This window comes from Pelophylax lessonae (genome assembly GCF_965119305.1).
Source record: "Pelophylax lessonae genome assembly, chromosome: 10".
NCBI lineage: Eukaryota > Metazoa > Chordata > Amphibia > Anura > Ranidae > Pelophylax > Pelophylax lessonae.
Genome location: NC_138777.1, coordinates 203227183 through 203242423, shown reverse-complemented (window position 1 = coordinate 203242423; position 15241 = coordinate 203227183). Strand labels below are relative to the sequence as shown.

General features: G+C 47.6%; 1 protein-coding gene across 1 annotated transcript; it reads left to right on the top strand.

Annotated features, from left to right (window-relative positions):
- Positions 1-3700: 3700 nt before the first annotated feature.
- SLC38A7 (solute carrier family 38 member 7) lies at positions 3701-12761 on the top strand. Its single transcript, XM_082270577.1, has 10 exons — positions 3701-3998; positions 4097-4295; positions 4565-4706; positions 4961-5056; positions 5396-5453; positions 5534-5648; positions 9328-9475; positions 10598-10797; positions 11808-11862; positions 12463-12761. Exons 1-10 carry the CDS (start codon positions 3768-3770, stop codon positions 12563-12565), a joined length of 1347 nt encoding a protein of 448 aa, XP_082126703.1. The 5' UTR covers positions 3701-3767; the 3' UTR covers positions 12566-12761.
- Positions 12762-15241: the final 2480 nt, after the last annotated feature.

Genomic DNA, 15241 nt, shown 5'->3' with positions numbered 1-15241 from the left:
TACAGAGTATTCAGTGGGGGAGGAGCGGTGATACCAGGTGTTCAGTGGGGGAGGAGTGGTGATACCAGGTGTTTAGTAGGGGAGGAGCAAGGACAGAGTATTCAGTGGGGGAGGGGCAAAGATATAATTAAGTGGGGGAGGAGCAGTGATACCAGGTGTTCAGTGGAGGAGGAGCAAGGTCACAGAGTATTCAGCAGGGGAGGAGTGGTGATACCAAGTGTTCAGTGGGGGAGGAGCAATGATACAGAGTATTCAGTGTGGGAGGAGCAAGGATACAGAGTATTCAGTGGGGGAGGAGTGGTGATACCAGGTGTTTAGTGGGGGTGGAGCGGTGATACCAGGTGTTCAGTGGGGGAGGAGCAAGGATACAGAGTATTCAGCGGGGGAGGAGTGGTGATACCAGGTGTTTAGTGGGGGAGGAGCGGTGATACCAGGTGTTCAGTGGGGGAGGAGCAATGATACAGAGTATTCAGTGTGGGAGGAGCAAGGATACAGAGTATTCAGCGGGGGAGGAGTGGTGATACCAGGTGTTCAGTGGAGGAGGAGCAAGGCCACAGAGTATTCAGCGGGGGAGGAGCGGTGATACCAGGTATTCAGCGGGGGAGGAGCAAGGATAGAGTATTCAGTGGGGGTGGAGCGGTGATACCAGTTATTCAGCGGGGGAGGAGCAAGGATACAGAGTATTCAGCGGGGGAGGAGTGGTGATACCAGGTGTTCAGTGGAGGAGGAGCAAGGTCACAGAGTATTCAGCAGGGGAGGAGTGGTGATACCAGGTGTTCAGTGGGGGAGGAGCAATGATACAGAGTATTCAGTGTGGGAGGAGCAAGGATACAGAGTATTCAGCGGGGGAGGAGTGGTGATACCAGGTGTTCAGTGGAGGAGGAGCAAGGCCACAGAGTATTCAGCGGGGGAGGAGCGGTGATACCAGGTATTCAGCGGGGGAGGAGCAAGGATAGAGTATTCAGTGGGGGTGGAGCGGTGATACCAGTTATTCAGCGGGGGAGGAGCAAGGATACAGAGTATTCAGCGGGGGAGGAGTGGTGATACCAGGTGTTCAGTGGAGGAGGAGCAAGGTCACAGAGTATTCAGCAGGGGAGGAGTGGTGATACCAGGTGTTCAGTGGGGGAGGAGCAATGATACAGAGTATTCAGTGTGGGAGGAGCAAGGATACAGAGTATTCAGTGGGGGAGGAGTGGTGATACCAGGTGTTTAGTGGGGGTGGAGCGGTGATACCAGGTATTCAGCGGGGGAGGAGCAAGGATACAGAGTATTCAGCGGGGGAGGAGTGGTGATACCAGGTGTTTAGTGGGGGAGGAGCGGTGATACAGAGTATTCAGTGTGGGAGGAGCAAGGATACAGAGTATTCAGCGGGGGAGGAGTGGTGATACCAGGTGTTCAGTGGAGGAGGAGCAAGGCCACAGAGTATTCAGCGGGGGAGGAGCGGTGATACCAGGTATTCAGCGGGGGAGGAGCAAGGATAGAGTATTCAGTGGGGGTGGAGCGGTGATACCAGTTATTCAGTGGGGGAGGGGTCAAGGACACAGGGTATTTAGTGGGGGAGGAGTGGTGACACCAGGTGTTCAGTGGGGGAGGAGCAAGGACAGAATTAAGTGGGGAGGAGCAGTGACACCAGGTGTTTAGTAGGGGAGGAGCAAGGACAAAGGGTATTCAGTGGGGGAGGAGCGTTGATACCAGGTATTCAATTGGGGGGGAGGGGGCAAGGACTTAGAGTATATAGTGGGGGTGGGGAGCGGTAATATCAGGTGTCTAGTGGGGGGGGTTGGTGATACCAGGTGTTCAGTGGGGGAGGAGCGGTGATATCAGGTATATAGTGAGGGAGGAGCAAGGACACTGAGTATTAATTTGGGGGAGAAGAAAGGACACAGAGAATTCAGGGGGGAGGAGCGGTGATACCAGGTGTAGGGGGGGGGCGGACTTTAGTATCTATGGTGATAAGGACTCATCACCGAGGAGGAAGTCGCTGCTGCACAATCCTGGGAGGGCGGAGACTGCTCTATCTCATGTGACCTCTCCGAATAGTGGAGCGAGCGCTGTAATTGTCGGGGGCGCGCACGCTGAGGTCTCTATGAGAGGTTTCAATTATTATGTCCTCTGAGAACCCTCCCACCGCACAGGCGGACCGGAAGTTCACCTCCTAACTACATCTCCCGGCAAGCCTTTCGGTTCGGTGGTCATCATGTGATAGAAGGGGGGTGGTCACGTGCCGTCAAGGAGCGGCTCTGCAGGTGAGGGGAGCCGAAGGTAACCCCGACCCAGATTATTACCCCTCCTCCTCCTGTCTACCCCTCCATAATAATCTTACTTATTTTTTTTTTACCTCAGTCTCTCCATAGTACCCCTCCTCCTATAATACCCCCAATATTACTCTTCCTTTTCAGTACCCCTCCTCCCCTCAATAGTACCCTTTCTTATTTAATATGCCTCCTAATACCTCCCCTCCTCCCATTGTACCCCCTCCTCCCCTCCTAATACCCCTCCTCCCATTGTACCCCTTCCTCCCCTCCTCCCATTGTACCCCTCCTAATACCCCTCCTCCCATTGTACCCCTCCTCCCATTGTACCCTTCCTCCCCTCCTAATACCCCTCCTCCCATTGTACCCCCTCCTCCCCTCCTAATACCCTCCTACCATTGTACCCCTCCTCCCCTCATAATCCCCTCTCTTCTCCTTTCAAAGTACTCCTAATACCCATACTCCTCCCATTGTACCCCCTCCTCCACGCATAATACCCCCACCTTGTACTCCCTTCTCCTCTCATCGTACTTCTAATACCCCTCCTCTTCCCATTGTACCCCCTCCTCCCTTCACAATAATCTTCCCTTGTACCCACCCCCCCCCCCCCCCATTATACCCCTTCCCCTCTCATAATACTCCTAATACCGCCTCCTCCCCCATAATACTCCTCTCATTGTGCCCCTCCTCCCCTCATAATACTCCTCCTAATACCCCTCCTCCCCTCGTAATACCCCTCCTAATACTCTTCCTAATACCCCTCATTGTACCCCTCCTAATGCTCTTCCTAATATCTCTCCTTCCCTCATAATACTCCTCCCCATACCCCTCCTCCCCTCATTGTACCTCTCATAATACTCTTCCTAATATCTCTTTTTCCCCTCATAATACTCCTCATTGTACCCCTCCTCTCTTCATACCTCTCCTCCTTTATTATACCCCTCCTCCTATAATACCCCTGCTCTACTCTTAGCACCCATTCTATCATTAAGATACCTCTTCTCCTCCCTATAGTACCCCTCCTCTCTCCGTACTCTGCATTCCTTTCTCTATAATACCCCTCCCCCTCTTATATTACCATTCCTCCACCTCAAAATACCCATTTTCTCTGTATAATACCCCTTCCCCCCTGGCATTTCATTATATCTGCCTTCCTCCCCTATAATACCCCTTTGTCCTCTTCCCCTTATAATATTCCTTTAGTACACCTCCTCCCCCTTATATCACTACTCCTCCCCTCATAATGTTGGACTGGGGGGTTATATCCTGTCATAGTGGGGTATCTCCCCCTCTCCCAGTTGTGGTTATGTGTCCACTGGTTCAGTTTTTCTGATGTTGGAGAAATGTGTGTCAGAGTTTCTCTAGAAGGGGAAGAGGCGACTCCTGTAGTGCCGGCTCAGCAGCTTTCAGTCTGGAAGGAGTTATTTTGTTTTCCGATCATGTGACTCTCTCACACACTCTCTTCTCTCTCCGTACAGCAAACACACGGATGGTGTCTCCCTCTTCCCGAGTACAATGTCCCAGAGGAATGTGGCCATCAATGACGACTACTCGTGGGACGCCGGGGAGCGGGCTCGCCTCCTGCAGAGCCCCATCGTCCCGGAGACCCGACGCCTGGCCGGAGGGACGTCCGCCATCGGAGCCGTCTTCATTGTGGTGAACGCCGCCCTTGGAGCCGGTCTGCTGAATTTCCCGGCCGCCTTCAGCGCAGCGGGAGGAGTTACGGCCGGGATCGTGCTGCAGCTGGTAAGTGTGCTCCACCACAATATCTCCCTTCCCTTTTTCTGTATCACATCATTATTTGTACCCCATGACAGCATGTGTTGTGTCTATGCCCCCTGAAGGTGTTGCTGTTCTTCATAATCAGCGGTCTGGTGATCTTGGCACACTGCGCAGACGCCTGCAGCGAGCGGACGTACCAGGAAGTTGTACGTGGGATCTGCGGCCGGATTACTGGTGTGCTGTGTGAGATCCTCATCGCCGTTTACACCTTCGGAACGTGCATCGCCTTCTTCATCATTATCGGTGACCAACTCGACAAACGTGAGTCCCTTCTGCCAACGAGGTACTGGATTGACGCCCTTGGTTGTAGCAGTGTTTGTGTTTTGTACGCAGATGGGCATAGTCCTTTCCAGGGTTACGATGTCAGTTACTCCTAATGGAGCTGCTGCCAGTCAGTGACCACTAGTGGCCCCATCAGGGCTTCCTTCTTACTGGGACTGACAGCCATCCTGTACATGGACGTCAACCCAGAATGAGATCCGTGTTTTGTGCTCGACTGACTATGCTGTATCTCTGCTGTTTGTGTGCAGTTCTCGGAGCCATGATGCCCTCCCTGGTGGGGAGAAGTGTTCCCTGGTACGCCGACAGGAAGTTCACAATCGCCATCACAGGAATTTTATTCATTCTTCCGCTGTCTCTGCCACGCGAGATCAGTGTACAAAAATATGCAAGGTGAGCTAACAAGGTCTATATCAAGGGAGTTTTATTATAATGTCATAGTGGGCACAGCAGGTGTACAGACCCAGGATCTCGGCACAGGAATGGTGGGTACCCCTCATAGGCACAGCAAGTTTGATTGAGGACATGGTAAAGCAGTTGATGAATGTGGCACGCAGTGATCAGCTGCCCCTGTGGGGTTTTTCTGTGTCCTCTATCTCTTGTGTTGAGTTCCTGTTACATCTTTGACAATCTCCTGTCTCTTGCAGCTCGCTCAGTGTTCTCGGGACATGTTATGTGACATTTATTGTCATCTTCCGCTGCGTCCAGCCACATGAGCAGATCCCGGCATATATACCATCCAGGTACTGCTCCCACATCTCCTCTTCGACCTGCCATCGCTTCTTTTCCCCTGCATCTTGTCCTCCCACTGCCTCGGTGTCTCTTCCCATTGTTTTTTTCCTTCCTCAGCCTCACTTTTTTGCCCCTGTGCCTTGTCCTCCCCCCTGCCCTAATGTCCCTTCCCCTGTGTCTTTTCCTGCCGCTGCCTCCGTGTTTCCTCCCCTATGTATTGTTCTCCTCCTGCTTTGGCTTCTCTTCCCCTGTGTCTTATCTTCCCCTTCCACTGCCTCTGTTTCTTATCCTGTCTGGTCTTCCCGCTGTCTGCATGTCTCTTGTCACTGACATTCATCTTGTCTCTCCAGGGCCTCATCCTGGATTGCAGTCTTCAATGCTGTCCCCACCATCTGCTTTGGATATCAGGTGTGCAGATATTATTTTGGTGTCTGTATAGTAATTTACTGTGTGTACCCATCCTCACTTTCCTCCTTCTGTGTCTGCAGTGCCATGTCAGTAGCGTCCCCGTGTATGGCAGCATGCAGCAGCAGGATATGCGACGCTGGGGGATCATAGTGACTGTCGCCATGTTTATTGCCTTGTGTGTCTATACAGGGACAGGTAAGCTTGGACATTCTTCATGCTGTATATATGATGTTGGCTGGGTAGAAATCTCCTTGGGTCTTTTAGACTCCACATACCTAGAACTCTATAGCCAATTACATTAGAGGTTTTTTTTTATGTGGGGTAGGAGGCTATTGTCGGCCAGAAGAGTCTTCCTAGGGTCTTATAGGCTCTACATAACAGGAACCCTGCAGCTAATCACATTTTAGATTCCTATTGTGTGAGGGAGGAGCCTTTTGTGGGCTGGGCAGAGTTCTTGTAGGGTCCTAAAGATTCTACATAACAGGAACTCTGCAGACAATTGCATTATCCATTCTTCTTGTCTGTTCAGCAAATAATGTTTTAATTTTTTTTTTTTTTTTTATTTAGTTTTTGACAAACATACAGAAAACTTGCAATACACCCAAGCAGGGACAGGGCCATTAAAAAGCCCATTGTAGAACAAAAAGAACATACTAAAAAAAAAAAAAAAAAAAAAAAACCCCTCAGAGAAGGATAGGGCCTATTCAGGTATATTAAGGTGCAAACAGCATACAAAAGAGTAATCCTAAAAATAGCAAGGCATTGCTACCCTAGATAAAGCGCAGTGTCAGGGCTTAAACTCAAATCATCAGTCGCCATTGCGGCCGTGGAGGTATCTTTCAGCCAACAAGACCATTTTGTTTGGAATTTGCGGGGGCACCCATGTGGCTCTGTAAAGAGCTAGACTAGTATTGATGAACCGCATCCAGAAGGACACTGTGGGAGGGGAGGTTTGCTTTCAGGTCAGCACATAGTAATTGCTTTATGGCCATAAAATAGCAAGAGACTGACAAGGGTTCTCTTGGCCACCGTAACGGCCAGCTGTTCCACTATCCCAAGCAGACAATATCGCAGTTTATATGGTTCAGTTATCTGCATCATGTGACTAATCACTTCCAAAATATCATGCCAATGTTGTACTATGGATGGACAAGTCCAGAAGATGTGAACGAAATCGCCTGTTTGGTGCAGGCAGTTCCAGTATATTGGAGATTGCGAGGTGGCCATCTTATGAAGCCTGTGCTGGGTATAGTATTCTCTGTGTAGGATTTTAAATTGGATAAACTTTTCTCTGGCTGAAACTAGAAGAGAAAAGGGAAAGTCCCAAATCTCCATTCAGTCCAGGGATATCCACAGGCCATATCTAGCGAAGAGAGGATAACTCGGTACTGGCGACCATAGACAAATAACCATATAGTTGAGAGGTGGGTTTTTCTAAATCCGGTCCTCGGAGAATTGCCTCAAGCTCAGAGTATGAGAGCGAGATCGGTTGACCCAGAAATTGACATCTGAAGGCATGTGAAACCTGGAAGTACCTAAAGTGATAATGAGCGGGTAAGTTAAGTTAGATCTGAGAATATGGAAAGGGGACAGATCAGAGTTGCTTACAATATGCTCCAATGTTTAAATTTTGTATTTTGTCTATGTTTGTGGGTAGGGGTGATGTTAAAGTGTGGAAGAGTGGGATTGAGCCAGAGAGGGGTATTGGGGGGGGGGGGGGGGTACTTCAAAGCTGTACCCACTTCCCAAGCCCGGATGGTGGTATGCATGGAAGAAGGAAGAGGATGAGGGGACTTGGGTCCTCTAAACACCAGGGATTGTAGAGCCCCCAGGGATTTACCAATTGCAGCCCCCAACACAACAGAGGAGTTGGTAAGAGCAGGCTGTAATCTCCAGTGGGCCGTAACAAGTTGTGTTGCTAGAAAGTACTTAAAACAGTCTGGGGTGGCCAGGCCCCCTCTGTCAACCAGCCTGGTAAGAGTAGTATATTTGTACATTGGCGGTTGGGATCCCCATATAAATGACAAAAGATGTTTAAGTGCGTCAAAGAAATTACGCGGAGCCATTGTTGGGAATTCGTAAAAAGGTATGTAAATTTGGGGAGTAATTACATTTTTGGAGATTTGGGCTGGATTCACACTTGTGCTATGCCAGACATTACATGTGATTTGCATCGCCTTGCTGTGCAGATCACATGCGATGTTTGTGTGATGTGATTTTAGCCATACAAACTGTGTGGCTGAAATCCTATTTGCACCAAAATGGTGCAGGACCCTTTTTTTGGTCTGCACTGGAAACTGATTGCATGAGTGTTCACACCTATGCGATCCAATTCCTCCACTATTTCACAGTTCGGACTGTGATCAGCAAACTGGGGGTGTCATTACCTTTACATCAACACCCCCTACGGTTTTCAAATCTCAGTGTAAACCAGTGTGCTATTCAGGTGCGATGCGAGAACCGGCACTGAATCGCAGGGTTTCCCGCATAGCACCAGTGTGAACCAGGACTAATACTCCGAATTAACGAAAGAGGAAGGTTACTCCCTGCTTTTAGTTTAGATTTTTCTTCAGCTAATACTGGGTTGACGTTATCTTTCATAAAGTTCTTGCTCTGGCTAGAGATCACTACCCCCAGATAGGTAAATTTATCAACCCACTGGAGCGAGCGGGCAGGCAGTACAAGAGGAAATTTCCCCCCCTCATCCACTGGAAATAAGAGTGATTTATGCCAGTTTAGTCGTAAGCCTGTGAAGGTAGAGTAGGTGTTCGTGACCTGAAGAGCTCCCTGCAGAGAGGCACCGGCATCATTGAGGAACAGTATTAAATCATTGGCATAAAGCGCCACTCTCTCCTCCAACCTCCTCATCCCCAAGGCCATTGATCTCTGGGGAGACTGAGGGCTTCAGCTATGGGTTCCATGGCCAGAGCAGAGAGGGCAACCCTGCCTGCTGCCCCTTTGCAGCTGGAAAAGAGCAGATTCAAGGCCATTCAACCTAATGCCAGCTAGGGGACCAGTGTACAGCATTTGAATCCATGCTATGAAGCGTAATGGAAATCCCATCCTCCTCATCACCTCCTACAAATATGCTCACTCCACTGTATCGAAAGCTTTTTCCATATCTAAAGTGGCAATCATTCTAGAGCCTTGGTTTAGGTGAGGGGCGTGTATATTGGAAAAAAAAAAAACCGATGGATAATATTCGTTGATCTGCCAGGCATGAAACCTGTTTGGTCAGAGTCCACCAGGGATCTGATGACTTTATTTAGCCTGGTGGCTAGTAGTTTTGTAAGGATCTTAGTATCAAAATTTGAGTTGTGCAATGGCCCTTAGTGGGTTCAGGTAGGAGTATGATGGGCCTCTTTTATAGAAGGGGCAGGGAGCCCAAAAGCAGGCAGGTTTTGTATAAGGTCACCAGCCTGGGGGGCTAGCAGTTCAACATGAGCTTTTTAAAATTCAATTGGCAAGCCAATTTGCCCGCCGAAAAGGATTGGATGGCAAGGGTGACTTCCTCTAGGGTAATATCTGAAACTAGAAATTTCCTTTCTGAGTCTGAAAGCCAACCTAATGATGCCAGGGTATCCAATAACTGAGTCAAAGAGGAGGGGTCAAACTCAGGTGACAAGGAGGAGGTATACAGTTTGGTATACCTGACAAATTCTACCAAAATATCTTCCTAAAAGGTTACTACAGTTCCATTTGCAGTGTGAATTTCAGGTATACGTTTTAATTGGTTTAATATCGATGTGAAATATTAGCTGTGTCTGACCATAGTGAAGATCTTCTGTGGTCCTTTTGTGTATTATGAGCTCCTTTCCCGTATGATATCAGTGTGATGTAACCATGTCTTGTCCCTTCGTTGTCACGTCTTTAGGGGTGTGCGGGTACCTGCTGTTCGGCTCTGGTGTTGACCAGGATGTCCTCATCTCCTTCCCATCTAATGATGTTCCAGTGGCTGTGGCCCGTGCGTTCATTATCGTTTGCGTGCTCACCTCCTACCCAATTCTTCACTACTGTGGCCGGTCAGTTCCATCTGCTGCTTTTTGCCAAGTCATCTTCACTTGATCATACTGTTCATGTGCAGCTTCCCCTTTCACATTTACTGTTTTTGGTGCCATATAGTTGTAGCTGCTTGTCCCCAGAGATCGTTTACACAGCAGGAAAACGCTGTACTGACAGCTCCATGTAGGGATAGACTGATTGCCTTGTAAATAAAGGAAAGCTCCAGTAAAACAGCTGGGTACACAGGGGTGATAAATGTATTGCTAAGTCAATAGATTACACACACAATAGGGGGGAATTAGAGTGTCACAGGCATAAAGGCTGGACCAGTCTTTTAAACTCAAGCAGAAAACAGAGCAGCCCCTTTATTAACAGTTAAAAGATACGCTGTTTGCTCCATAACGCTTTTCCAGCCCCCCAAACCCCCCCCCCCCCGTCTGCTTTATTAATGTGGTGCATGCCACTAAGGCTGGCCTTAGACGGAACGGCAACACAGTCAGGGTCGATGAATGCTGAGCCATTGTGTTCTCCCGGCAGGGACGGCTTTCCCTGCCGGGAGAACACAATGGTTCAACACAGTGATTATTTCCAGCAGCTTTAAAGCCACTAGCAATAATTGCATTTCAAATCTGACAGGCTGTTTGTACCCAAGTTGATCAATCGATTTACTTTAGTACATTCAGCCTGCCCATACATGGTTTGAATCTCAGCCAATTCCTACTGAACCGGCCAAGATTCGAACCGTCTATGGCCAGCTTAACAACAATTTCTGTTATTCTGTACATCATTCCGCTACTCCTGGATCACCTCACTGAACAGAGGTGAGGATGCCAATTTACGTTCAGTGAGGGGAGAGGTAAAGCTGCATTGCTGAACCAGGAAACTAAAAAAACAGTTGGCCATGCTGTGCTCAGATGGAGGATGTCACTGGAAACTGGGTACACGCTGGCTGCGATTTCCCAGGCAAGGATTCAGACCAGTCATAAGAGCAGGATCCTGGAAGTAGGATGTTGGGATGGAGACTAGACCTTCTGTAGACAAATACAAACCTTTATACCATAAAAAGGTCTTGTATGGCTGGATGGGAGAAGGGGTGTGTGCTATTATGTGACCTGTTTGATATTGTCATTTTCTGTTCGCAGGGCGGTGTTGGAGGGCCTCTGGCTGAGATTTACTGCTCAGGAAGCAGGGGAGGAGCCACGGCGAGAGCGGCGCCGACGGATCCTGCAGACACTAATCTGGTTTGTGCTGACATTGCTGCTGGCGCTCTTCATCCCGGATATAGGAAGAGTCATCTCCCTGGTCGGAGGACTGGCAGCCTGCTTCATTTTTATATTTCCAGGTTAGATGTAGATTGTGAGACTGTTGCTGGAGGTTGTGAAGAGGGGGGTAACGCATAGCAACATCATTTATGTTGTGTCTGCTATGACTCCATCATAGGTGGAATCTATTTGCTCACAATCTGTGGTAGATTTGTAATTTAACGTGTGCATACATGACATCTGTTAGCATACTAAAAATAGAAATGTAATAATTGCCAGTGTGTACTTGTTACTATTTTATCAAAAATGTCTCCATTTCTTCCTCCCACAAAGCTGTACCAGATGCTGCATAATAAAGAGAAAGAGGAGCAACCACCTTGAGTATTAAATCGGGTTGACTTGTAATGGATAAACTCAGTATTGCCCTTACAAGAATATTGGAGGAGTACTGCATGTATAAATCCGGTCGATGTTCTTTATCCGTCTATGGTCAGCTGCAGGGATATGTGTGCGGAAAACTTTCCAACCACAGTCTCTTCATCTGGGATATGCAAACTGTGGCCCTCCAGATGTTGCAGAACTACAAGTCCCATGAGGCAAGACTCTGACAGCCACAAGCATGACACCCAAAGGCAGAGGCATGACGGGACTTGTAGTTTTGCAACAGCTGGAGGGCCACAGTTTGCATATCCCTGCTCTACATTAAAGAAGGAGCTGCTGAGAAGACTAATGCAGGGATGTCTATACAGCGGTGTACCAGCAGTAGCATCTATTTCTGGGTGTCAGGGGTTGCTTGGTAACACACTTGAGACTCCTTCCCATTTGTGAAGCTTTTGCCCGTCAGACTAAAAGAGGGGAGCCCCTGACCACCAAAAGGAGATTCTACCTCTGGTACAGAAATGCACAGAAGTTGATGATTTACTTCTTTGAGTGGCTCCTTTTTTTTTTTTTTTTTAGTGTGTATAGTGGGAGCTCTGTAAAAAATCATCTACAACTGCCCTCCAATGTCCTGTTTTATGCCTCCATTGTGAATTGGGTTGAATCAGGCAGATTTCCTAATTCTAATGAAAATCTTTTGTCTTTTGAGCAGGTCTGTGTCTCATCAATCTGAAACTTTCTGAGATTCAGGAGCAAAAGAGCAAAAGGTAAGGATACACATCCAATTAACAGTACAAAGTGTGGGATGGATGGTGAGGCAGTGGGAGGGTGTGTGAGTGGCACAGTTTGTGTGTCTGGGGCAGTGTGCTTTATAGGGTAGGTGCAAGGGAAAATGGCTGTGTGTGTGTGTGTGTGTGTGTGTGTGTGTGTGTGTAAAAGGGACAGGGTTTGGGGCACAGGCTGGATGACGGAAAGTTGTATGTGCAGGGCACACGATGGGTGCCAAGGACAGTGTTTTGGGCACAGGCTGGGTGACCGGGTATATGGAGTGCAGGCTGGGCGCTGCAGGTGTGTGTGTGTGTGTACCTAGTGTTTGATAAGGGATAGTGAGTGTGTTGGGGAGAGGGGGAGGTAATAGGCTGGGTACCAGGGACAGTGTGTGGGGCACAGAGGGTATTGTGTGTTTGGGGCACAGACTCTTTGACGGGGGAAAGGGGGGGGGAAGTATGGAGAAGGTGGGTAATTTGCATTGGGGTGTTGTCTGCATTCAGTAGTGGGTTATTGGTGCATAGTGGGTCACAGCACTATATGTGGGTGGGCTTGTAGACAAGGGCTGGGTCAGCTAACTGTGTCCCTTTCTATTTTAGCTGGTGGGCCATGATCTCTTATGGTGTTGCCATGGTAACACTTGGAGCATTCATTTTTGGACAAACTACCACAAAGGCCATCTTTGTGGACCTGATGGGCTGAAATCTACAAGAAACAACTTGAATGTCACATTCCTTATCACTGCTCATGTACTGCAGATTATCCAATCCTCCGTCATTCCCTCTCGCTGCTCGTACCCTCCTTCAATACATAGCCAGCGCCCATCTCCAATGCTTTCATTTTCAAATCAATACTGTGGGCACAAAGCAAGCTCTACATCCAGTAAGAACTGAACAGTAAGCGGAGAGTGCGGTGTATCACAAGCCGTATGTACCGTGAAGTGCTGTACAATGAATCGTCTTCATACTGAAAAACAATTCACCCCTATCCAGGACATGTACTCATAGGGCCACTGCACCATCATTAATCTGTAGATCATTGGGGGTGGCCATTGCCCTCGAATGTGATTTACTTTCATCTGGGAGATGGAGATCTAGGAGTGCTGCACCATCATTAAACTGTAGATCATGAAGTTGACCATTACCCTGGAACATGATTCACCCTAATCTGAGACCTAGAGATCAAGGAGCACTACATGGTCATTCAGCTGTAGGTCACCGAGGTTGGCCATTGCCCTGCAACGTGATTTACCCTCATCCAGGCCATAAAGATCTAGGGGCACTGCTCCTTCATTACTTTGTAGATCACTGAGATCCACCAATGCCCTGGAACATGACGGGCTTAGAGCCTCACCTTCAGGGAGATCCACTGAACGAAGACCCCTCCAGAGAGCAGACAGTGCATGAGATTTAGGCTTCCATTGTTTCAATTTTTTAATGCAACTCGAACTGAATCAAATTAGTAATTTTTTTTTTACTATTGGCATTAAATAGTATTGCACATTTTTAATTTATTTTTAATTGTTTATGCTGCCTTTTTTCCTTTTTTTTTTTATATCTTTATTGTCTTCAGATCTTCAAGTCTCTGGTATATGTATATATATTTTTTTGTTTTCGGTGGGAAAATTTCCAGCGTTCAGTGGGAAATAAGTTTGCCAATATGGAGGAGTGAAGACCTATCATCCATAGAAGTGACTCGAGATGAATTTCAGTCTAGAAACAATCACTCTCTTCCATCTGTGAGATCTCCTGCTCTACTTTTTGAAGTTTCTTTTTATAAGTTTACAAAGCGTTGTGAATGCTGCAGTTTGCACATGACTTTTGTGTTTCCATTGAGAGATGCTGGGCGGTTGCAGCCGTTAAGGTTGGGGAACTATTATGGTCATACGGCTTCTTTGGGTCACCGTTTGCCGGCTTTAGAGAATATGCAGTACGATGCTCCCAAACCTTGAATCTAGTCATCTTCATAGAAAATTGGGTGCTAAACACTAATGAAGCTCATCCTATGACCCACAACTGAACAAACCTAAAGAAGACAACCAGCTGAATTAAAAAAAAAAAAAAAAAATTAAAGCGCTGGTAACTTTATTCATCTGGACGTGCATCTGGGACCTCCGCTGACACTTTAACCAACAAGGCTGAGCTTAATCATAGCAGACTTTTTTTTCTGGTTGAATAAAATTGCCAATGTTTTGATTTTCTTGGAGTGCAGCCTGTTCTACAACTGGGAGGGGCAGGCTGTGACTACAACAGGGGCCCTTTGTATGGCATTGTGGAGCCCCACACTGTCACCTTATAGACTGCATTCTCCTTAATGCTTGGCGTCATGTGCATCCAAAAACATATTTTACCTGTGCAGGGCACAAAAACTGAATAGCATTATGTGCGGATGGAAATATTGTGGACAGTGGCAATGTTTACATGCATTGGCTGATCTCAGTCATGTGACAAGCTGCTTTATTTCACCTCTAAAGCCCCGTACACACGTACCGATTGTCGGCCCACTGTTCGGCCGTCTTTTGTCCGGTGCTGTCGTGCAGGTTGAAAAGTGCTAAAGACTGCACACGAATTTTGTCGGCCAACAACAACCGACTGCAGAAGTGATGTCATGTGATGGTTAACTTTCCGTGTGTTTTTTCTTCTCTGAGCATGCCCAGTCTTGCAAATCTGCTTTTTGTCGGCCGAAATCTGTACTGACTGACGAACAATCGGCCGTTCTTTGTTGGCCTACAAAAATTTTATAGCCTGCACACCAGATTTTGTTCGGCCGAAAAGTCGCAGTCGGTTGTCGGAAGCATCATACTAACAAGCCGACAATCGGCCGATCGGACGTTGGCCAAATATTTACGGCAATCGGTACGTGTGTACGGGCCTTTAAGCTCTGTGCCATGACATTGGTTCAGAGACTGCTAGGAGTTTAGAGCGAGGAAGAAAAGTTTTTGTTAGTTTTGTTGATTATTTTTACCTCATTTTTTAATGCACAAATGCCCCTGTCAGCGCCAAAGATGGCAAATGGTTCGCAGCAGGGACTGTACTCACTGAGAATAATGGGTGCTATTATAATCTGTGTGCTTCGGTTTTCATATATCTGTGCAATATCTTTTTCATGAATAAAGGGAATATAAATGTCTCTGTATGACACAAAGAATGGAGTTCTACTCTTTTCAAAAAGGTTGGAATCCAAGGCCTCTTAGTTCTGTTGTGTGTAAATAATCAATGGCAAGAAGTTAGCCGGGTCCGGCATCAGTGGGCAATATATGTCTTATACAAGAGTGAAAATTTGTTATATACAGATTAAGGGCCCTTTCACACGGGCGCTCCGTATGTCCGCAAATCATCCTATTTTTTTGCGGATGATTTGCGGACATAATGTAAGTCT

What these genes read in the sequence shown, in the direction of transcription:
- SLC38A7 (XM_082270577.1), top strand. Translation starts at nt 3,768, where the DNA reads ATGTCCCAGAGGAATGTGGCCATCAATGACGACTACTCGTGGGACGCC. An exon ending in CGGTGACCAACTCGACAAAC is followed by an intron (nt 4,296 to 4,564) that starts GTGAGTCCCTTC and finishes GTTTGTGTGCAG; the next exon opens with TTCTCGGAGCCATGATGCCC. An exon ending in CTTCATTTTTATATTTCCAG is followed by an intron (nt 10,798 to 11,807) that starts GTTAGATGTAGA and finishes TCTTTTGAGCAG; the next exon opens with GTCTGTGTCTCATCAATCTG.